The 25,096-nt window shown below is 37.9% G+C and overlaps 1 protein-coding gene across 7 annotated transcripts in view; it reads right to left on the reverse strand.

Moving 5' to 3' along the window:
- NCK1 (NCK adaptor protein 1) overlaps positions 1 to 25,096 on the reverse strand; it is a 76,332-nt gene that overhangs the window by 14,140 nt on the left and 37,096 nt on the right. For 3 of the 7 annotated variants that reach the window (XM_059885463.1, XM_005201880.4, NM_001076072.1), the window contains 1 exon segment: positions 5,445 to 5,688. In XM_059885463.1, the coding sequence (XP_059741446.1) occupies positions 5,445 to 5,670 (226 nt within the window). In that variant the 5' untranslated portion in view covers positions 5,671 to 5,688. 7 annotated transcript variants of the gene reach the window in all.

A 25,096-nucleotide genomic window follows, 5' to 3' on the forward strand; every position in this document is an offset into this window, starting at 1 on the left:
AAGAGAAGCCTGTGTGCCACAATGAAGACCCGGCACAGCAAAAATAAAAGAATAATACTGATCCTTGCTAATTCTTTAGGGAACTATAATTCTGTTATGTTCCTATTTCTTGAAAACCAGCTTCTCCCTTATGGATTTCCCCCTGATTTCTATGATACACGTAAGGCTGATCAGCTGTGTACCAGGACTATAAGACTTTCAGAGTCAGTAGGGAATTTCCAAGATCATCTGGTCTTGCCCAACTCTCTCCTTTACAAATAAGAAACAGGAAATCAGGAAAGTTATACACCCTTGGCCACATGGCTAATAACTGATATATCTGGGAGGAGAATGAAGGAATTCTAAATATTATAAATGATGTTCTTTCCAACAGAGGTTTTTATTTAATATTTTTTTGTATTTTTATCAGTTTACCTGATTTATATGAAATAAGATAAATTACTGCTTTTTATTATTCTCTGCTTTATCTGAAACAATGCCCTTTCTGTTCTCAAGGGTTCTAAGTTGCCTACCACACAAGGAGCACAAATATTGTTTCCTCTATGTTTCAAGTTCGTTCAGGGAAAACAGTAGGTGAATAGCCTATTTCTATTCTAACAAGCTATAAAACTAAATTAGTAAAATTTCGGCTTACTGTAAGCAGTGAGGAACAAATACTTTGGCTATCAATCTCAAATCCTGACTCTAAGTCTACAAACGTATTTAAGAATAACTATCAACTTTCTAAGATTCAATAGAATGATAATTTTATATTATATTGATGGTATATATTAAACCACTGTATCAGTGATACAGTATATCCTTTTTACATCACTTCTAGTTGGTTTATGGTCAGTATCACTTAAAATCAAACTTAAGAAATATTAACAATAAATAACCGTCACCTACCTCCCCATCAGAATCTAAGTTCTGTGACAATTAGTTTTTATCTGGCCTACAGTAGGTAGGTTCTCAATAAAAATGTTGATAAATGAATGAATGAATAAACTCTTTAAAAGGAAAACTAACCCCCAAAAATGGATCTAAAATTTTAACAACTCCCCAAAAAGTAACCAAGAGAGACATATTCCAGAAGGATTCATCTGGCCACCAAAGTTACCGAAAAAAAATGAATGAGTCTTAATATTATAATTATAGCTTTTTTGACAATGAAGTGCCTGATCCCTTTCCATTTTGCTCTTTGCCCCAAAATCTCTGACAGGTTACTCTGTTTCCTTAGACTCCTTACACATAAGAGAGTTCTACAACAATTTCTCTGTTCATTTTTCTAGAACCACTGAGCAACTGTTCAAAGAGACCAAATCAAATTCACTATCACAGGAGTATACAAAGGCTATCAGCAGATCCACAATTTAGGTTCTTTGTTAGTATCAGAATCACTTTAAAACCTCGACTCAAAGCAATCCAAGTTCACTATTTTCTGTCAATGTTTTCAAATTCTTTGTATGCAGCTGCTCTCACAATTCATTTCAAACTATCAAATCTCACATTAACCAAAACAGCAATTTCTAGCAATCTGACACTGATTAAATTAAAATACCCTCTATACTGGCGCTTTCATTAAGCATTATCTTCTACATCAGTCCTCTCAAGTCTAAGTAAAAAGCAGTAACAGTATCATGTTACTTCAAATGCTGAGGATGAAGGAACTTGCTCACTTAAATCCTTTTTCTCCTCCTAAAATGTTTACAATTTATTTAGTTCATTTCAAATGTCTACGCTAAGTTCAGAGAACTACATCAAAGTCAAATCATTTATACTTTCTCTATTTGTTATTTAAATACTGATATTAAAATTTTGAAATTATTTTACTTATCAAGTCAAAGCTATTAATATCTGATGTACTGCCAATCACTTAGCTTATGATTCACAAACATAAAGCACCAGCCTATATAAACCCACCATGTTCTCTCCTTACAGTTTTCCTTTAAATTCACAAACTGAAAATTCTAATTCAAAAACAAGAAAGCTATAGATATAATAAACAGATTCACTTACTGAAAAAATCTTTAAACACCTTTAGCCAATTCATCTTGAAAAAAAAAATCCCGTGTTCTCTTTCGTTAGTTTGTTAATACAGCAGGATAATTTTCAGTGAACTTCCTGGTTCTGCAACACTGAAACTCCCCACACCCCATCCATGTGACTTGGCCCACACCCAGGCAATAGAAAGTTTTCCTAAGGCTTTCCTCTTGCCAAAACATTCTTTCCCTGAATGCTAACAGAACTTATAAAACAAGGATATCATGATGGCCACAAATATGACCTTACTATTCAGATTTATTTTGGAAAAAGTTTTAAAGCACATATTTAAAGCATATTTTTTTCAGTAGTTGAAAATATATTCATGTATTCATTCTTTTTTAATTGGAGTAGAATTACTTTACAATGTTGCGTTAGTTTCTGTTGTACAACAAAGTGAATCAGCAATATGTATATCTATATCCCCTCCCTCTTGGAGCTCCCTTGATCCTACACCCCCAACCCACCCATTGAGGTCATCACAGAGCACCAAGTTGAGCTCCCTGTGCTGCTCTGCAGGTTCCCACTAGTTATCTGTTTCACACGTCTAAGTGTATTTCTGTCAAACCTAATCTCCCAGTTCATCCCACCCTCCCCTTTCCTAACCTCTTCTCCCAGAGTTCTTTATGTCTGAATCTCTATTCCCGCCCTGGAACTACATTCATCTGTACTATTTTTCTATTTCTCATCATGTATTCATTCTTTTCTTTGTTTTCTCCTTTTTTTTCTTAACCTTCGAACAATATCTCCATCAGCACAATCATTGTGAAACAAATCCATTAGTTATATGGAACATTTAAGTTACCAAAACAGGATTCAGAAACCTGGAGAAAGGGGAGAAGGCTGTCCACCCAAGGCAAAAACTGGATTTACATCATTATACAGGCTAACTGTAGGTCACTACCTTAAAACAGAATGTTTCCAAGTACTTTGGAATAGACAGCAATAACTGTAATATAATACAATGATATTAAGCCTAGAACTTAAATAGATAACAGTCTCAATAATACAGTCTCAAGACAGTTAAAAAGATACAGTCTTGAGCAGCTAAAACTGTCTCAATAATATCAGAAAATAGTATGGAAGGTTTCCCAGGAGTATTAATAACAAAAACTGTATCTACTAAAGCTTTTGCAATTTATATGAAGTTGTATCTAAAACTGGGATTTTCTCCTTGCTCTATATTAGTTTTTTCACTGTCTTTTGTTAATTACCGTCACCTCTGCTATAGTCTCAGGATACCACTATCCTTTTTTAAAGGACATGAAAGTTTATCTAGGTGTGTCCTTAGTCCTTTCTGTGCCTTCATCACTATAAAGCATATTTTGACAGAAGTCACCTTAATTTTCTCAAACACCCTTAATCAATATACTTTAAATAAATATCTAATTATTTACAAAATCATAAGTATTCCTGGTTTTAACTTTGATCTCTTCAACCATTCAAGGACAATCTCTTTCCAACTGTCTTCCATTTAAAAACTAATATTAAATAATTAACTAATAACAATGACCTCAAAAATCTCAAAAAAAAAAAAAAAAAAGGTAAGCCTAGTTAAAGCATTTAAATGTGTGGATAATAACTTCATTTATTAAATTACCTTTAGAACAGAATAACAATAATGCTGAGTAAGAAATAAAAATTAATATAAAGCAGTCAATAATACTCCATGTTCAATCATGTCACATTATTCTCCAAAGTCACATTATTGTCAAACTATCTTTTTCAAGGAGAAATTATACTTTTTCTTCTACATATACACCAAGAACTATTAAGTAACAGCATGCTTGCCTAAATACCTGAGGGAAATTATGTCCCTCCCAGTTCCTTCCTGTTAGCTAAGGAGAATTCTTTAAAAAGAGAGAGACAGACTGGTTCTGATCTGTGCATATTTCCTTCCTATCACAGCTTGGCCAAGCCCAACATGAAGTAGATCCCCCTATTTATGGCCCTAAGGGAAGGTCAGTAAAAACAAAATTTACAGTTACAGGAAGAAAGAGAAACAAAATAAGAAAGATAAGCTTTGTAGATGCTAATATATGGCAATGATCCACAACTTAAAACTCTTTTATCAAACATAAGAACAAGATGAATTTGTTTTTAAAAGCAAATATCAAAATGTAAGCCATTATCAGCCTGCTTATTTAACTTATATGCAGAGTACATCATGAGAAACGCTGGGCTGGAAGATGCACAACCTGGAATCAAGATTGCCGGGAGAAATATCAATAACCTCAGATATGCAGATGACACCACCCTTATGGCAGAAAGTGAAGAGGACTTCAAAAGCCTCTTGATGAAAGTGAAAGAGGAGAGTGAAAAAGTTGGCTTCAAGCTCAACATTCAGAAAACTAAGATCATGGCATCTGGTCCCATCACTTCATGGGAAATAGATGGGGAAACACTGGAAACAGTGTCAGACTTTATTTTTTTGGGCTCCAAAATCACTGCAGATGGTGACTGCAGCCATGAAATTAAAAGACGCTTACTCCTTGAAAGGAAAGTTATGATCAACCTAGAGAGCATATTCAAAAGCAGAGACATTACTTTGCCAACAAAAGTCCGTCTAGTCAAGGCTATGCTTTTTCCAGTGGTCACGTACGGATGTGAGAGTTGGACTGTGAAGAAGGCTGAGCGCCAAAGAATTGATGCTTTTGAACTGTGGTGTTGGAGAAGACTCTTGAGAGTCCCTTGGACTGCAAGGAGATCCAACCAGTCCATTCTGAAGGAGATCAGCCCTGGGTGTTCTTTGGAAGGAATGATGCTAAAGCTGAAGCTCCAGTACTTTGGCCACCTCATGCGAAGAGTTGACTCATTGGAAAAGACTCTGATGCTGGGAGGGATTGGGGGCAGGAGGAGACGGGGATGACAGAGGATGAGATGGCTGGATGGCATCACCGACTCGATGGACATGAGTTTGAGCAAACTCCGCGAGCTGGTGATGGACAGGGAGGCCTGGCATGCTGCAATTCATGGGGTCACAAAGAGTCGGACATGACTGAGCAACTGAACTGAACTGAACTAAAGCCATTAGATGTAAAATCCATCAATGTATCCTGTAAAATAAGTGACCTTAATGACAAGGAGGATATTCTGCATCTCATTCATTTATCCCCATCTCAATTATATGGAGAATCTGTCTAAACTCCAATAGGTACCTACGGTTCAAGAAGCCCCTGACAGAAAATCAAGAGTGCGTTCCACTAGCTAGATTTACAGAAAATGACCTTCACTGGTCTTTTTGAACACACCTGACTTGAATACACTTGCTATGAGCCAAACTTATCTCGCCTAGCTGAAATCCCAGCTTGGGATGTTCTAGTCAGTTCTGCCCACTGATGCCAAAATTCTGTACAAAGAATGAATTTCTAGCATTAATTAGAAAGTATCGCTGTTCTTGTTTTAAAACAAAAATAACTTACCTAAGGTATCTTTTAGGTTTTTTACGATAGATGCTTTCCGAGCACTGTTTTTCCTTTCCACATAGTTAGAAGGCACAAAACCCGTTTTATTCATGGAATTTCGAACTCGCCACCAGGACTTTGAGTCATCCAGAAGCCACAGTCTCTCATTCTTCTTGATGTTCAGCTCTTGCTCTTGCTGGGCCACATAATCAAACTTGGCTACCACCACCACCTCTTCTGCCATTTTTCAGCACCTTCTGCGCTGCAACCACACAGAAAATATTTTATGTAAGGTTGAGAAGTTGTCCACATGCTTGTCAAGAGAAACACACCGAAGAACCTAAAGTAGTGAATGGTTAAAAAATAAAAATAGGGAAAAAAATTAAAATACCAGGCAAATACTAATCAATACAGAACTGGTATAGATATATTAATAACATACAAAAAGACTTTAAGGCAAAGCTATCACTAGTGATAAGGAAAGTCACTATATCCTGATAAAAGGTTTTATTCAATATACAAAACAGCTAAGCTTATGTGTACCTATTAATATGGGTTCAAAATAGACTGACAAAACAAGAAAAAACTGACAAATCCATTGTCGTAAAGGTTTAACTTTTAACATATTTATCTCAGTAGTAAATTAAGAAGACAAAAAATTAGAAAGGTTAAAGAAGAACTGACATCATAACTATTAAGTATGATGCAATAAACATACACAAATATAACTTCCAAACAGAAGAACACAAACAAGAGTATGTACAAAATCCAATCAAATGCCATAAAAATCTCTACACATTTTTTGTGTACTTGGTATCCTAAGTCATATTCTTTGACAATCCTAACAAAAAGATAGCTTTTAAAAAATCTTATAGGTCTAGAAACTTCTAAAAACTGATGTGGAGAAGGAAATGGCAACCCACTCCAGTATTCTTGCCTGGAGAATCCCACGGACAGAAGAACCTGGTGGGCTATAGTCCATGGGATCACCAAGTCAGACACGACTGAGCAAAACAATAACAACAAACACTGATGAGCCAGAGAAGAAATCTTAACAGAATTTTGAAAATACTTGTAAGTAAAATTAAAGACTATACGAATAACTTTGTGTGATGCAGCAAAGGAGAATATAAAAAAGAGATCTGTAGTTATACATAGTTACATCAGAAAAATAAGAAAAGTTAAAAATAAATTAATGAACGGATCATCTGTCTTCAGTTATAAAAGAACATAAAGAAAACCAGGTAAAAGGAAATAATAAAAATAAAAGCAGAATTTAATGAAACAGAAAGCAAAAAGACATAGAAGAAAGGCTCAAAACAAAGTTAGATGTCATGACTAAAAAATGGACATAGTTCTGACAAGACTAAAAAATGAAAAAAGGAATAGAGAGCCCAGAAATAAACCCACACATCTATGGTCAATTAATCTTCAACAAAGGAGGGAAGACTATGCAATGGAGAAAGACAGTCTCATCAGCAAGTGGTGTTGGGAAAGCTGGACAGCTACCTGTAAATCAATAAAGTTAGAACACACTCTCATAATGCCATACATAAAAATAAACTCAAATAGCTTAAAGACTTAAATATAAGATATGACACCATAAAACTCTTAGAATATAAGCAAGATATTCTGACATAGATCGTACCAATATTTTCTTAGGTCAGTCTCCCAAGGCAATGGAAATAAAAGCAAATAGGACCTAATCAAACTCACAGGCTTTTATACAGCAAAGGATACCACAAGCACAATGAAAAGATAACCTATGGACTGGCAGAAAACACCTGCGAGTGATGCGACTGGCAGGGGCTTAATTTCCAAAATACACAAACAGCTCATACAACTCAGTAAAAAAAAAAAATCAAAAAATGGGCATCAGACCTACATGCATTTCTCCAAAGAAGACATACAGATGGCCAACATGCACATGAAAAGATGCTCAACACTGCTAAACATCACTAATTATTAGAAAATGCAAATCAAAACCGTAAGGAAGCACTATCTCACCTTGGTCAGAATGGCAATTATTGAAAGGTCTACAAATAACAAATGCCAGAGAAGGTGTGGAGAAAAATCCTATACTGTTGGTGGCAATGAAAATAGGTGCAGCCACCATGAAAAACAAGATAAGGTTTCCTCAAAAAAAAAAAAAACAGAAGAAACTAATAATAGAGCTGTTATATGAGGCTACAATCCCACTCCTAAGCATATATCCAGACAAAACTATAAATAAAAAAGATACACATACCTAATGTTCACTGCAGCATTACTTACAATAGCCAAGACATGGAAATAGCCTAAATGTCCATGGAAACAGGAATGGATAAAGAAGATGTGGTATATATACACAGTGGAATACTACTCAGCCATAAAAAGAGTGAAATAATGTCATGTACAGCAACATGATTAGACCTATAGACTATTACACTAAGTGAAGTACATCAGAAAGAGAAAGACAAATACCATATGACACCACTTATTAAATATGACACACTGAGACTTCCCTGGTGATCCAGTGGTTGGGAGTCCACTTGCCAGCACAGGGAACAAGGGTTTGAACCCTGGACTGGGAAATAAGATCCAACAGGTTGCAGAGCAACTGAGCCCGTGTGCCCATGCTGCAACAAGAGAAACCACAGCATCGAGAAACCCGCACACCACTAGAAAATAGCCCCACCCACTGCAGCTAGAGAAAGCCCATGTGCTACAACAAAGAGCCTCATGCACTGCAATGAAGACCCATCACAGCCAAAATAAAATTACTTTAAAATGATATAAATGAAATTATCTATAAAATAGACTGACAGACCCAGAGGAAAAACTGTCGAGGCTGTCGAGGGCAGGGCACATGCGTGAGGGAGCTTGGGATTAGCAAACTATTATGTATTGAATAGATAAACAAGGACCTACTGTATGACACAGGGATCTATATTCAATACCCTGTGATAAACCATAATGGAAAAGAATATGAAAAAGAACATATATAAAACTGAACCACTTGGCTGTACAGCAGAAACTAACACAACCTTGTAAATCAACTATACTTCAACAAATTTTTTTAAAAATGAAAAAAAAGAAAAAAGTACACCCAAATATAAATAAAAAAGGAGTCATAATTATAGATGCTAGACATTCAGAAGCCACAGCAATATTAAAATCTTTCTCAATATATATGAGAAAAAAGTAAATGTACAAATTTATAGAAAAATTAAAGTAACAAAAGTAGTAAAATTGAATTAGTCATTAAGAAATCTTCCCATAAATGAAAACACCAGGGTCAAATAGTTTCACAGGCAAATTCTATTAAAATTCAAAGAACAACAACAAAAAAAGGAACAAATAATTCCAACTTACACAAACTCTTTTAGAATAAAGAGAAGAAATGTTGCAACTTAAGTCATAAGTCACTCCTGAACCTAGATTAGCTCTCTACTTTCTTCAGAGAGATTATTACACATAAATAGCTACCCCTGGTTTAGCAAGCAAATAAATTCTGCTTCTGCTTATTGAACAGCATTCTGTTTTCTCAACAAAGAAGTTAAGTTCTTCAGTATATTCAGAAAAATCCATTTTAATTTAGAATTCAACAACCCCTAGCATTCAACTGTATCTACAAGGAAGATACATTTGGGGGGTTATTGCAAAGGACTCAAAACCTACCAGTCTTCTAAAATAATGACTCAAGTATGGTCAGTTCAGTTCAGTTGCTCAGTCGTGTCCAATTCTTTGCGACCCCATGGACTGCAGCACGCCAGGCCTCCCTGTCCAATGCCAACTCCCGGAGTTTACTCAAACTCATGTCTATTGAGTTGGTGATGCCATTCAACCATCTCATCCTCTGTCGTCCTCTCTTTCTGCCTTCAATCTTTCCCAGCATTGGGGTCTTTTCAAATGAGTCAGTTCTTCTCTTCAGGTGGCCAAAAGTATTGGAGTTTCAGCTTCGGCATCAGTCCTTCCAGTGAATATTCAGGACTGGTTTCCTTCAGGATGGATTGGTTGGATCTCTTTGCAGTCCAAGGGACTCTCAAGAGTCCTCTCCAACACTCTTCGGCGTTTGGCTTTCTTTATAGTCCAACTCTCACATCCATACATGACTAGTGGAAAAACCATAGCTTTGACTAGATGAACCTTTGTTGACAAAGTAATGTCTGCTTTTTAATATGCTTTCTAGGTTGGTCATAGCTTTTCTTCCAAGGAGGAAGCATCTTTTAATTTCATGGCTACAGTCACGATCTACAGTGATTTTGGAGCCCCTCAAAATAAAGTTGCTTACTGTTTCCCCATCTATTTACCAGGAAGTGATGGGACCAGATGCCATGATCTTCGTTTTCTGAATGTTGAGATTTCAGCCAACTTTTCCACTCTCCTCCTTCACTTTCATCAAGAGGCTTTTTAGTTCCTCTTCTCTTTCTGCCATAAAGGTGGTGTCATCTTCATACCTGAGGTTACTGATTCTTCTCCCAGCAATCTTGATTCTAGCTTGTGCTTCATCCAGCCCAGCGTTTCTCATGATGTACTCTGCATATAAGTTAAATAAGCACAGTGACAATATACAGCCTTGATGTACTCCTTTCTCAATTTGGAACCATGTTTCATGTTGTTCCACGTCCAGTTCTAACTGTTGCTTCCTGACCTGCATACAGGTTTCTCAAGAGGCATGTCAGGTGGTCTGGTATTCCCATCTCTTTCAGAATTTCCCACAGTTTATTGTGATCCACACAGTCAAAGGCTTTGGCATAATCAATAAAGCAGAAATAGATGTTTTTCTGGAACTCTCTTGCTTTTTCCATGATCCAATGGATGTTGGCAATTTGATCTCTGGTTCCTCTGCCTTTTCTAAATCCAGCTTGAACACGTGGAAGTTCAAAGTTCACGTACTGTTGAAGCCTGGCTGGGAGAATTTTGAGCATTATTTTGCTAGCATGTGAGATGAGTGCAATTGTGAGGCAGTTTGAACATTCTGGCATTGCCTTTCTTTGGGATTGGAATGAAAACTGACCTTTTCCAGTCTTGTGGCCACTGCTGAGTTTTCCAAATTTGCTGGCATACTGAGTGCAGCACTTTCACAGTATCATCTTTTAGAATTTAAAATAGTTCAACTGAATTCCATCACCTCCACTAGCTTCGTTTGTAGTGATGCTTCCTAGGGCCCACTTGACTTTGCATTCCAGGATGTCTGGCTCTAGGTAAGTGATCACACCATCAAATTCCAAAACAATATGACTATGATATTTTGAAAAAAATCCTACTACATTAAAAGTTCAAGGGGGATACACATCAAACTGTACAGTGGTAGCCTCTCTGAGTGGTTAAGACTTTCATTTCCCTCTCTACACTCCATATATGTGTGTGGTTTGAATATTTTTCATTCACATTACTTGATTTTTTAAATGTACTATAAAAATAGAGAAAACGAACTGAAAGCTTGCTAATCAGAACAGGCATCCAAAACACAAAATATGGATGAGGAACATGGGGCAAGTAACATAAAAAAATTTAAGAGCAGTTAGGTTGATATAAAATGCAATCTGCTTTCCAGCAGAATTACATTCAAAATTTAAACAATTACATTCTAAAACAAAAACAAAACCCACTATAATTTAGCTTTCCTCTGATGACCATCTCTCAGTTAAGGACCAGATAGAAGAGCTAACTTTAGAGTTCAGATAGTGGGGAAAACTCTGCATCTTTGAGAACAAGTCACAAAGTGAAATGACATGACACTATGAGAGGGACAGCAACTGAGGCAACCTGAGAAAAGAAAAGTAAATGTTTCCCATCTCACACTTGCCCTGGAACAGATACTCAGAGGAGAATTACAAGTAGTAACATTTGCACTATTTTAACAGCCATTTCTCTCTTGCTATCTTTTATCCAAGCTTAGTTTAAATGACCTAAATTTAAAATGTAGTGACTCCACTGCACTTTTTTTGATCCAACCCAGAGGGCTGGTTGTAAAGACTGTCAATTAATATCTCACAGTTTCCTACAAAAGCTTCAGCTCCATATTTCCAACCACACTAACAATATTTGCATTGGGATGTTCTCTGCCCGCATTCTTGCTTTCAGGAATGAGATTCCTATCCTTTTGTCTCTTCCTTGAGCCTAGCACCTAAACCGAAGAGCCTCACCAAACAGTGTCCAATTTCTCCCTGACACCGAGTGTTGGATTTCCATTATAAAGCTGTCCACTAATTCGCACTGACTGCCTGCCCTGCTCTCATCATATAAACATCATGGACCTCGCACTTGACATAATTCTCACCTTATAGTACCCACATCCTGTTTGTCTTTTTTTCCTGGGCTTATTTCCTCATCTTAGTTTGTTTTTCAAATTCACTTCCAATCTCATTCCCAAACTGGATCTTCACACACTCACTAATCTGGTTACCACAAGGACAGAACCAAGTTGGAATTAAAGAACTCAATCATTTCAATATGTCACTAAAGACAATATGAAATTTACTGTTCTAGGAATCTTCATAAATTATACCCTTCATTCTGACTGGAAAGGGATCAACGAACTGAGTTAGAGAACACCTACTGGCTTAAAATGAAAGGTTTCTACACCCTCACAAAGGCTGAGAGTTGTTAAAAATATCTAACTCTATACACCAAGGAACATTTACTGAAGGTCTATGATTCAGGCATATCCTAGCATTTCCCTCACAACAATCATTCAAAGTATTATCCTCACTTTATAATACAGATATTAAGAAATTAAATGGCTTTTCAACCTGTGAAAATAAGCAGGGGAAACTGGGAGTCAACTGGGAGTCAAATACATGTTCTTTTCACTCCCCGCCCCGAGTTCATGTACTTTTGATTACTGCTGACTCTTAAGGAACAGAAGAGGAATACACAAGTTATAAATACATGGAAACCAATTACCTACTAAATCAATAATTCTCAAACTATTTGGTTTCAAAACCCTTTCACATACTTAAAATCTGAAGACTCAAAGAGCTTTTATCAATATTTACCATGAAAATTAAAGGTAAGAAATTGTTAGGGCATTTTAAATTCAATTAAATATAATCACATTTAAGTCAATATGTTTTAACATTTTAAATGAAAATTATATTTTCTAAAACAAAACGTTAATGAAAAGAGTAGAATTATTTTACATTTTTTGCGTTTCTTTTAAAAATGTCTGACTATTTAATAGAAGGTGGATTCTCCTGTTTCTACATTTACTGTATTACAGTGTTGTTTTGGGCTTCCCTCATAGCTCAGTCAGTAAAGAATCTGCCTGCAATGTGGGAGACCTGGGTTCAATTCCTGGGTCGGGAAGATCCCCTGAAGAAGGAAATGGCAATCCACTCCAGTATTCTTGCCTGGAAAATCCCATGGACAGAGGAGCCTGGTGGGCTACAGTCCATGAGGTTCCAAGAATCGGACACGACTTAGCAACTAAACCACCATCAATATTATTTTGGCTGAAAAGAAAACCTGGTTTCACATAAATGCATAGCTGGAAAAAGGGAAAGAGTATTTTAAAAGTGTTTTCAGATAACTGTGGATTCTATTTTGGTACTATACCAAAACACAACAAGCAGTAGAGTTTCTTAAAGACTAGTTTCTAATGTGGAATTTAAAACTTTATCAGTGAACTTTTCCATACCGTTTTAAATATTAAAAATCATTGGCCCAAGTATTTTTAATTTCAGGAATGATGACTATAAATAAGCCTGCTGCAAACCCTCTCTCCAACTGATCACAACCAAAATCTCCATGAAAAAGATGCAAAGAATCAGCTAACTAAGGACTCTGGGAAGTATACAACAGGTAGCTTGAAGAGGAAAATCAACTTGAAAAAAAGATCAATACACAGATTTCTCTTTGAATATATAAATTTCCTTTGAAATTTGACTGAACAATAAATTTCTTTTTGGTCACCCCACCACACACACACACTTTATTTCTTAGCTTTGACCTAAAACTAAGTGGAACAGGAAACTGTGCAGCAGGTACAATAAGGAAAAACCTCATATGGAAGAGCAGCTCACCTGGCCAAAGCACTGGGGGGAAAGGCTCTGGAAAGCCAGAGTGGGTAAGTTCAGCCCCTGAGGTGGTTTTCTTCTTTCCCTCCTCTCCCAGCCGTGCCCCAAGGCCGCCAACGGTGCCTCTGCATTACTGCCACAATGGTGGAGAGAGCATATATATTAAGACCGCGAGAGGGGACTTCCCTGGCAGCCCAGAGGTTAAGCCTCTGCACTCCCAATGCAGAGAATGTGGGTTTGAGTCCTGGTCATGGAACTAGCTTCCCACATGCTGTGCGGCACAACCAAAAGAGAAATAATTTTTCTTAAAAAAGAATCCAAAGGGACACCTATGCTTTCTCTAACCACTTCACCCTGAAGGCAGGCATAGTTGTGCCCAAAACTGAGCAACAACATGGGAGACTGAAACTGTACGTGTTGTTGTTCAGTCACTAAGTCATGTCCAACTCTTTGAGACCCCATGGATTGCAGCACACGAGGCTTCCCTGTCCCCTTCTCTATCTCCCTGAGTTTGTTCAAACTCAGGTCCACTGAGTCGGTGATGCCAACCAACCATCTTATCCTCTGTCATTCCTGTCTCCTCTTGCCTTCAATCTTTCACAGCATCAGGGTGTTTTCCAATGAGTCAGCTCTTCACATCTGGTGGCCAAAGTATTAGAGCTTCAGCATCACTCCTTCCAATGAATATTCAGGACTGATTTCCTTGAGGATTGAATGGTTTGATCTCCTTGCTGTCCAAAGGACTCTCAAGAGTCTTCTCCAGCATCACAATTCGAAAGCATCAATTCTTCAGTGCTCAGACGTCTAATAAGAGAACTCAACTTTTCTGGCTATAGGAACTGGAGGATATGGGGAAAACGCCCATGAAAGAAGAGTAGAAGAATGTAATCTATGACAAAGACTTCTTCTTGACCAAATTCTAGTCAGGCTCCTCTGAACCCTCTTCTTGACTAGGCCTCAAATTTGATCTATAAAAACTGCAGACTCTCAGCATAAATGCTTTGTCATAAATGACTTCTCACACTAACAGACTTGAACAAACACTAGCATAGTTTCCAACAACTTATGGTTCCATCCCTAAGATGACTCCTCCAGCCCCCTTAATTTCCTGCCTGAGAAAGTTCAATGTTGCCAGAAGAATTTACTGTTTGTTCCAGCTAAACCTTGATGACAGGCCCCTGAAATCCCTCTTAGAGCAGTTACTTTAGAAAGCTTGCAATTATAAATACTTCCTCTGCCCCTCTGAGATAATAATTGTCTACCACCTAAAACTGCTTTTTCAAGAACCGTAGAGCAATCTGTTTAAAATACAAACATTCAAGAAGATAATTCTCAATCTTGTTCCCAGACCCTGTAGGACAGGGACTGAACTTTGGTGGGTGCCTTGCTCTAACTTGGTGGCCCACTCCAGTATTCTGGCCTGGAGAATTCCATGGACAGAGGAGGCTGGTGGGCTACAGTCCAAAGGGTCGCGAGAGTCAAACACAACTGAAAGACTTTCACTTAGCTCTAAAACCTGCACCACTGCCTCTGTTATAAAGAGAAGTTTATTTCTCCTCTGGATAAGTAACAATTACAAACCCAGGTTCCCCTAGGCATATGGACCAACCCCACTTCAACACCACTGGATGCCTTTCCCTTAGCACACTCCAGTTTCTAAAAAGCCTCCTGCCTTTTGTTTTGACAAAGTTGAATTCTCTCTTCCCTACTGTAATATTTATTGAATAAAAATTATCCTTAACACTTCAACTAGTATTGAGCTTGTGAAATCTTTAATATCTATAATTCTAATTATGAACCAACGTAAGTACTAAACCTCCACCAAGTTGGACATTCATGGAATTTCCAAAGAAGTATTACAAAAGCACTGAGAACTGAAATACAAAATAAATGCCGCCCAAGCCCAGTCCATCCATGACCGGTGCATACAGCAAACAGATGCAATCAATACAGCAAAGGTTTAGAAACTGAAACTGATATTGGAACTATTGTCCATCAAAACCAAGTAAAAACTGCTCTGAACCTAACCAGACCGACGCCTGCTTAAACAACAGCAAATTCTCCAAAGCATTTTAACAGGATCCAAATTCTCACACCTAAATGTCCAGTATATAACCCCAAATTACCCAACATATCAAGAAGCAAGAAAATTTGGCGGAAAATTGGAAGAAAAGGACAACCAATAGATGCCAACCAATAAATAACCCAGATGTTGGACTTATCAAAAATCTTAAAGTAGCCAATATAATCGTATTCCATTAGTAAAGGTAAACACTCAAATGGAAAAATAAATCTGAGAAGCTGCTATTAAATAGAATCAAATGTAAATGTTAGAATTAAAAAACCACAATATTTGAAATAAAAACTTCACTGGATAGAACTCAGAATCAAGATGGCAGATGTATTCATTTTCTATGACTGCTGTAACACACTGGGTGGTTTAAAAAAACCAGAAATTTATTCTGTCACAGATCTGAAGGTCTCAATCAAGGATACAATCAAGAAGTCTGAAATCAAGGTGCTGACAGAACTGTACTAGCTCTGAAGGCTCTAGGGAACAACCTGTACTTTGCCTCTTTCAGCTTTTGGCGGCTGTAACATTCCTTGCGGCTGCATCACTCTGGCCCTGTGGTTATAATGCCTCCTCCCCTTCTGTCTCGCAAATCTCCCCCTCCCTCACTCTTATAAGCACACTTGTCACGGGATTTACAGCTTACCAGATAATCCAGGAATTTATCCTCCTCAAAATTCTCAAATTAATCACACCAGTTTATCACATAAGGTAATATTCACAAATTCCAGAGATTAGGAAATGAACATATCTTTTTAAAGGGTCCCATTCAGCAAAATACCACAAAGGGAAAACTATGTAAACCTGAAGACAGATCAATAAAAATTATCCAATCTGAAAAACGGAGAGGGGAAAATATTTTTGAAAAAGAAAAAAACAGGGCTTCAGGGACCAATGAGACAATATCAAAAAAGCTATTCATGTCTTTGGAAACCCTAAAGAAAAGCTATTGGTGCAGAAAAAAATACTTGGAAGAAAGAGTAGTTGAAACTTTCCAAAAGTAAGCAAAAGTCAAGAACTTATAGATTTAAGAAAATAAGCAAACCCAAACAGGATAAATTCAAATCATGTCCAAGCCCATCATAATCTAACTGCTAAAAACAATAAATAAAAGAAAAATCTTGAAAGCAGCCAGAGAAAAACAACATATTACATACAAGTTGGTGGTTCTCAGCTGGGGGTTATTTTACATCCCTGGGGATATGTTATAATGTCCAGAGTCATTTTTCTATCATCATTGCGTGGGGTGGGAGTGCTAATGGGTATAGGCTAGAGATACTGCTCAACATCCTATGATAAATGGGATAGGACTCCACAACAAGAAATTATCCTGTCCAAAGTACTAAAGTTGAAAAATCCTGACATAGGGAGCAATTTGAATGAAATGACTTTTCATCAGAAACCATGAACCATATCTTAAAATGCTGGAAGAAAACAACTGAAAATTCAGAATTCTATATTCAGGGAAAATATCCTTCAGGAATGAAATGAAATAAAGATATTCTCAATGAAGCAAAATAATATCAGTTTGTTGCCAACACCCTAGCTCTAAAAGAAATGTAAAAGAAGTTTCAAGGCTAAAACTAGTAAAAAAAAAAAAAAATTGTATCAGAGGGAAATGAAACTTCAGGAATGATGGAGGAGTAATAAAAATGCGAACTATCTGGGTGAATATAAGAAGACTGATTTTCATCTCTTAAGATCTTCAAAATATACACAGCTCTTGAAAGGGAATATTATAACATTTACATGGAGGAGCTTTCAACCTATATATGTACAATTCATATGACAATCATCATGTAAGTGGATAGGGCAATGGAACCTAAACAGCTGTTAAGGCTTTATGTTCTAGCTTAAGTTGTAAAATATAAACTTAAAAGATATACGAGGAGGTGGGAGGGTGGGGGTGGGGGGAAGAAGGGGTAAAAGTGTTAGTCACTCAATTGCATTCAAGTCAGCAACCCCATGAACTGTAATAGCCCACCAGGCTCCTCTGTCCATAGAATTCTCCAGGTAAAAATACTGGAGCGGGTAGCCATTTCCTTCTCCAGAGGATCTTCCTGACCCACATGGGTTTCTTGCATTGCAGGTAGATTCCTTACCAACTGAGCCACCAGGGAAGTATAATGTTTAATTTAATATACTATATTTATATTTAATAATATGGGGGAAATTAAATATTAAATATATGGTATATTATTTAGAGCATACTACTGAAAAGTCTTTAGAGCAACTACTAAAAAGAGGGACAAAGAAATATAGCCAAAAACTGATACATTAAAACAGATATTTAAAAAATACTCAATCCAAAAGAAGGAAAAGGAAAAATGGGAACAAATAACACAAGAAACAGACAAATATTAAAACTCAAGTGTATCAATAATTATATAAATGACCTACAAGATTAAATTAACAAATAAGACCCAACTGTTACCAAAAATCCAGTTTAAATATGATGCTATATAGATTAAAAGTAAAAGGATCAAGCATGTATTATTTCAAAAGAAAGCTGTAGTGGCTATATTAATATCTAACCACATAGATTTCAGAATGAAAATTACCAGGGGCTTCCCAAGTAGCTCAGAGGCAAAGAATCCACCTGCCAATGCAGGAGATGTGGGTTCGATCCCTGGGTCTGGAAGACACCCTGGAGAAAGTAATGGGAACCCACTCTAATATTCTGTAGATCTGGTAGACAGAGTGCCTGAAGAACTATGGACAGAGATTCGTAACACTGTACAGGACTCAGTGACCAAAACCATCCCAAAGAAAAAGAAATGCAAGAAGGCAAAATGGTTGTGTGAGTAGGCGTTACACAGCTGAGGAAAGAAGAGAAACAAAAAGCAAGGGATTCAGGGAAAGATACCCAACTGAATGCAGACTTCCAGAGAACAGCAGAGATGTAAGAAAGCCTTCTTAAATGAACAGTACAAAGAAGTAGAGGGAAACAACAGAATGGGGAAAACTAGAGATCTCTTCAAGAAAATTGGAAATATCAAGGGAAGGGAACATCTCATGCAAGGATGGGCATGATAAAGGACAGAAACGGTAAGGATCTAACAGAAGTAGAAGTGATTAAAAAGATGTGGCAAGAATACACAGAAGAACTACATAAAACAGGTCTTAATGACCCAGATATCCACAATGATATGGTCACTCACCTAAAGCCTGACATCCTGGTGTCTGAAGTCAAGTGGGGCTTAGAAAGCTGTACCACAAACCACGCTAATGGAGGTGATAGAATTCCAGCTGAGCCATTTCAAACCCTAAAAGATGATGATGTTAAAGTGTTTCACTCAACACGTCAGCAAATTTGGAAAACCCAGCAGTGGCCACAGGACTGGAAAAGGTCAGTTTTCATTCCAATCCCAAAGAAAGGCAATGCCAAAGAATGTACAAACTACCATACAACTGTGCTTATTTCACATGCTAGTAAGGTTATGCTCAAAATCCTTCAAGCTAGGATTCAACAGTACATGAACTGAGAAATTCCAGATGTACAAGCTAGATTTCAAAGAGACAGAGGAACCAGAGATCAAACTGCCAACATTCACTGGCTCACAGAGAAAGCAAAGGAATTCCAGAAAAACATCTACTTCTGCTTCACTGACTATGCCAAACAAACTACGGAAAATTCTTAAAGACATGGGAATACCAGACCATCTTACCTGTCTCCTGAGAAATCCATATGCAGGTCAAGAAGCAACAGTTACAACCAGACACAGAACAACAGACTGGTTCAAAATTGGGAAAAGAGTAAGACATGGCTGTATACTGACACCCTACTTATTTAACTTACATGCAGAGTACATCAAGTAAAATGCTGCGCTGGATGAATCACAAGCTGGAATCAAGACTGCTGGGAGAAGTATCAATAACCTCAGATATGTAGATAATACCACTCTAATGGCAAACAGCAAAAAGGAACTAAAGAGCCTCTTGATCAGAGTGAAAGAAAAGAGTTAAAAAAGCTGGCTTAAAACACAACATTCAAAAAACGAAGATCATGGCATCCAGTCCCATCACTGCATGACAAATAGATGGGGAAACAATGGAAATAGTGACACAGTTTATTTTCTTGGGCTCCAAACAAAATCACTATGAATGGTGACTGCAGCCATGAAATTAAGACGCTTGCTCCTTGGGAAAAAAGCTATGACAAACCTTCACAGCATAGTAAAAAGCAAAGACGTCACTTTGCCTGTACAAAGGTCTGTACAGGCAAAGCTATAGTTTTTCCAGTCATGTGTGGATGTGAGAGTTGGACCATAAAGAAGGCTGAGTGCCGAAGAACTGATTCCTTCCAACTGTGGTGCTGGGGAAGACTCTTGAGAGTCCCTTGGACTGATGGCAAGATTAAACCAGTCAATTCTAAAAGAAATCAACCCTGAATATTCACTGGAAGAATTGATGATGAAGCTGAAGCTCCAATAGTTTGGCCACTTGATGTGAAGAGCTGGAAAAGTCCCTGATGCTGGGAAAAGACTGAAGGCAAAAGGAGAAGAGGGTGGCAGAGGATGAGTTGGTTAGATAGCATCACTGACTCAATGGATATAAATCTGAGCAAACTTCAGGAGATGGTGAAGGAAGGAAAGCCGGGCGTGCTACAGTCCATGGGGTCGCAAAGACCTGGACACCACTCAGCAACTGAACAACAGCAAACAGGAGTTCCAAAGTACATGAAGCTAAAACTACTAAAACGGAAAGAAGTAAAGAAATTCACCATTCTTCTTGGGGACTGTAACACTACTCTTGATAATACATAAAACAAGTAGACAGAAAAGCAGCAAAGATACAAACGATCTAAACATCAGCCCTCTGAATCTAATTGAAAACTATACTCAACACAATATATGCACAAATCTTTCAAGTACACCAAAACAGACCATATTCTGGACCATAAAGCAAACCTTAATAAGTGTAAAATAACTGAAATCACATAGCATATGTTCTCTGACCATGAAGGAATTAAACTAGAAATTAGGAACAGAAAGGAACTGGAAAATCTCTAAATATTTGGAAATTAAACAATAATTCTAAATAATTCATGCACCAAAGGGTCTTCTCAAAAGAAACTAGAAAATATTTTTAACTGAATGAATATGAAAACACAACAATGAAAATTTGCTGGATGAAGCTAAAGCACTGCTTGGAAGAAAATTTACAGCATTAAAATGCTATTATAAGATGTATGAAAAGAAGATCTCAAATCAGTAATGTACGCTTCCTTGGTGGCTCAGATGGTAAAGCGTCTGCCTGCAGTGTGGGAGACCCGGGTTCGATCCCTGGGTTGGGAAGATCCCCTGGAGAAGGAAATGGCAACCCACTCTAGTACTCTTGCCTGGAAAATTCCATGGACTGAGGAGCCTGGTAGACTACAGTCCATGGGGTCCCAAAGAGTCAGACACGACTGAGCGACTTCACTTCACGCTTCCACCCTAAGAAACTAGAAAAAGAAGAACACACTAAACCCAAAGGAAACAGAACTTAATAATGATCAGAAATCAATGAAACTGAAACAAAACATAAATGAATGTGGGAGACTTGAGTTCAATCCCTGTATCAGGAAGATCCCCCTGGAGGAGGAAATGGAAACTGACTCTTATATTCTTATCTAGAGAATCCCATGGACAGAGGAGTCTGGCGGGCTACAGTCCATGAGGTCGCAAAGAGTTAGATACAACTGAGTGACTAACACTTACTTACTCACTCTGAAACCAAAAGGATGTTCTTTGAAATGGTCAATAAAATCGCCCTCTCTCTAGCAAGAATGACCAAGAAGACAACTTGTTCGTGTCTTATTGTTCAGTGGAAGGTAGAACTTTTGAGGATGAAATTGAACTATTTGGCTGATGCTATTTCCAAACAACGTGCAGAAGCAGCAGTATAGCTTCCCTTGAATGCTAATACTAAAATGCAAGTAGAGAAATAAAGATAGAAATTTTTATAGAAATAAAGATTACCACTTGACTTGTTCTCTTGTCAAGTGGTAAACAGAAATTTAAATGTTAAGTTGAAAAACTCTCTGCCTATATATACTGGAAAAAATGAGAAAGCACTATGTTCAGAACAGAACACTAAGGTTGTGGCCAAGGACCCCTTGATAAAGAGATTAGTACGGTTGTGAAATTAGACTTAATTAGACACCCAAGCAGGAAACAGCCAATCTGAACTGGAAGAAGAAGAAAGATTGTCAGTTTTCTTAGAAGACTTATACATGGTGGGACCACAAACCTATTCAGTTGGGAACTTGGGATATTCTTCAAGACAAGAGAACAAAGACCCTAAAGGCAACTCTGAAATCATGAAGGCTGCCTCCCCAGTTTCCAAAGAGGAGGCTATTACCTGGGTTTCAACAGGCCTGACAAAGACTCCCAGCCCAAAGCCATGGGGGCCAGGCCAGTAGAACCACTAGTATGTGAGGTTTCATACACTAAATTATCCTTGAATAATAAATGCTTTGCCACTGATTATTAAATTAATACATTTTATTAAATGTTAAATATTTAATATTTAAATGGGCAATTTTTAAAAATATTCTTTTTTCTTTCTGGCCACATTGTACAGTATGTGGGATCTTAGTTCCCAACCAGGGATTGAACCCGTTGCCCCCAGCACTGGAAGCATGGAATCTTAACCACTGGACCACCAGGAAGTTCCAGAATAGACAAAATATTTGAACAGATACTTCACCAAAGAAGACATAGAGAGAGCATATAAGCACATGAAAAGATCTTCAATATCATTAGTTATTACAGAAATGCAAATTAAACCCACAAGACACTATCACTACACAGCTATTAAATGGCTTAACAAGAGAAAGGAGGTAAGGAAGGAAGGAAGGAAAGAAAGGGAAAAAGGGAGCAAGGAAAGCAAGTGAAACAGAGGAGAAAGAAGGAAACACAAAAACTGACGATAATCGGTGTGAATGAGGCTGCAGAGCAGCCTGAATCCATACACTGCTTGTTGGAATGCAAAACAGCACAGCCACTATGGAGAACGGTCTGGCAGCTTCTTACAGAATTAAACATAACTTACGTAGGACACAGCTATCTCACCGAGTCAGACTCAAAAGGCTACATATGACCTTCTGGAAAAGGCAAAACTACTGTGAACAGAGACTAGATCAGTGGCTTTCACAAGTTAATGGTGGGAAGAAAGTATGACTACAAAGCAAGGAGGAAATTTTTTTTTTCTTGAGCAGATGAAGGAACTGTTCTGTACCAACACCGTGGTGTTACATCACTGTGATTACATCACTCCAAGTGTCAAATCTCATTTATACCCCAAAGTGTGAATCCTACTGTACAGCAGAAAACATTCGTTGGTTGACCTTAAATCTAACTATTTTTACTCATATATGGTATTGTATCATCACTCAATATACATTCACCAAGTTTTGCAGATCTTCCAAATGCTGACATCTTTATAACACTGCATTTCAAGCAGTCTCTAGTAATTTCAGAGTGGAAACAGAAACTGAACATCTCAGTCTAATGAAAACAGTTTGGGCCTTAGGAACTCCCTAAAAGGTCCACTTCAGCAACGGTGTTGTTGTTGTTACTGTTGTTCAGCTGCTAAGTCATGTCTGACTCTTTGTGACCCCACAGACTGTAGCCCACCAGGCTCCTCTGGGTTCTTTGCCACTGAGCCACCAGGGAAGCCCCTTTAAAGAACTGCTTATCTAAATGCGGGAATAACATCAAGCCAAACACCTAAAATTAAGTTCTTCCCAACCTACTTTTATAAATTCATTCAGTTCAGTTCAGTCACTCAGTTGTGTCTGACTCTTTGCAACCCCATGAATCGCAGCACGCCAGGCCTCCCTGTCCATCACCAACTCCCGGAGTCCACCCAAACTCATGTCCATCGAGTCGGTGATGCCATCCAACCATCTCATCCTGTTGTCCCCTTCTCCTCCTGCCCCCAATCCCTCCCAGCATCAGAGTCTTTTCCAATGAGTCAACTCTTCGCATGAGGTGGCCAAAGTACTGGAGTTTCAGCTTTAGCATCATTCCTTCCAAAGAAATCCCAGGGCTGATCTCCTTTAGGATGGACTGGTTGGATCTCCTTGCAGTCCAAGGGACTCTCAAGAGTATTCTCCAACACCACAGTTCAAAAGCATCAATTCTTCAGTGCTCAGCTTTCTTTATAGTCCAACTTTCACATCCATACATATTAATGACACTAAGTCATGTTAACAATCATCTTCATATTGTGCAGGATATGTACACAATGAGAAAGGGTAATGTTTGCTACATATGTTTGAGTGCTCAGTCACTTCAGTAGTACCCGATCTTTGCAAACCCGTGGACTGTGGCTTGCCAGGCTCCTCTGTCCATGAGATTCTACAGGCAAGAATACTGGAGTGGGTTGCCGTGCCCTCCTCCAGGGGGTCTTCTGGGCCCAGGGACTGAACCCGTGTCTCCAGCACAGGCAGGCGGATTCTTTACCACTAGCGCCACCTGGGAAGCGTCTTGCTACGTATATAGACCATCTGGGGGAAGCCAGTTATTATATTCCAAGGAAAAAGTAAAGAACCAGCTAGCGACTGAAGTGACTTAGCAGCAGCAGCAGTGGTTCTAAAGGGAAATCTCCCATGCTAATACAAATGCAATTTTAGAAATCTACTGTACTTTAGTACATAACTTGACAACTTCCTGTTTCTGATAAAAATCAGCGGAGTGACAATACCCAAGTGACTAGCTCCGGAAGTTAGGTTGGGCTACAGATCTCTCAGTAAACAATGAAGAAGGGGAAATCCCCAAATAACTAACTTCAATGTGCTCATCCTGAAAGACTCCCAGTATGTCTAGGGGGGTTACTGGGATGATACCCTTTTCCCAACAGACTAAAACCTGAGAACATGTATACTCAGAGTAACCATCACCACGTGGAACCTGGCAATGAAGCTGAGAGGCAAACAAAGATTAGATTTCATTTTTTTAGCCTCTAAACTTAATCATCCTTTATCTAGAATCTATCTCTGAATTTTTCATTTCACAAGCAAAAAAGTACCTTTCTGTTACAAACAAACTAAAAGGGTCACATACAAGAATGACAGGCATCCGAACTGACTGGGGAAAAAAAGTGTCAAATTTAAAAGAGAGAAGAATAGTATAAGAAGACTTCAGATGGAAGAAAAATGAAAAAACAATATAAAAAGCTAGACGAGGATTAAGGAAACTCTAACATTAGCAAGTACAGATAATTTCAGATGTAACAATTTCGTGTGTATGTGTGCCTGTACATAGAAACACTTTGCAATGGGTGAATGAAAGCTAACACTGAACACTATGTGGTGCTTATAAACAAGCTTTCACTTGTAAACGTTTACCAGGCTTTTTTTTTTTTTTTGAGGTCCTATTGTGTGTTGAGCACAGTGTCAGTGAACCAGCTTACAAAACTAAAGCTGTCCTGGAAGAGCTTACAGACTAGTGGGCAAAGTTTTACTTCTTGTTACTATTATTTTACCTATAATGCTGACTTATCTTAAACACATTTCACTTCCGATCAGCTTCACAAACTATGCCAACTGCATGCATAAATTAGGTCCAGTGTGTTGCTACTGTTTATACATTTATCTGGGCTTCCAT

This window comes from Bos taurus, chromosome 1, assembly GCF_002263795.3.
Source record: "Bos taurus isolate L1 Dominette 01449 registration number 42190680 breed Hereford chromosome 1, ARS-UCD2.0, whole genome shotgun sequence".
NCBI lineage: Eukaryota > Metazoa > Chordata > Mammalia > Artiodactyla > Bovidae > Bos > Bos taurus.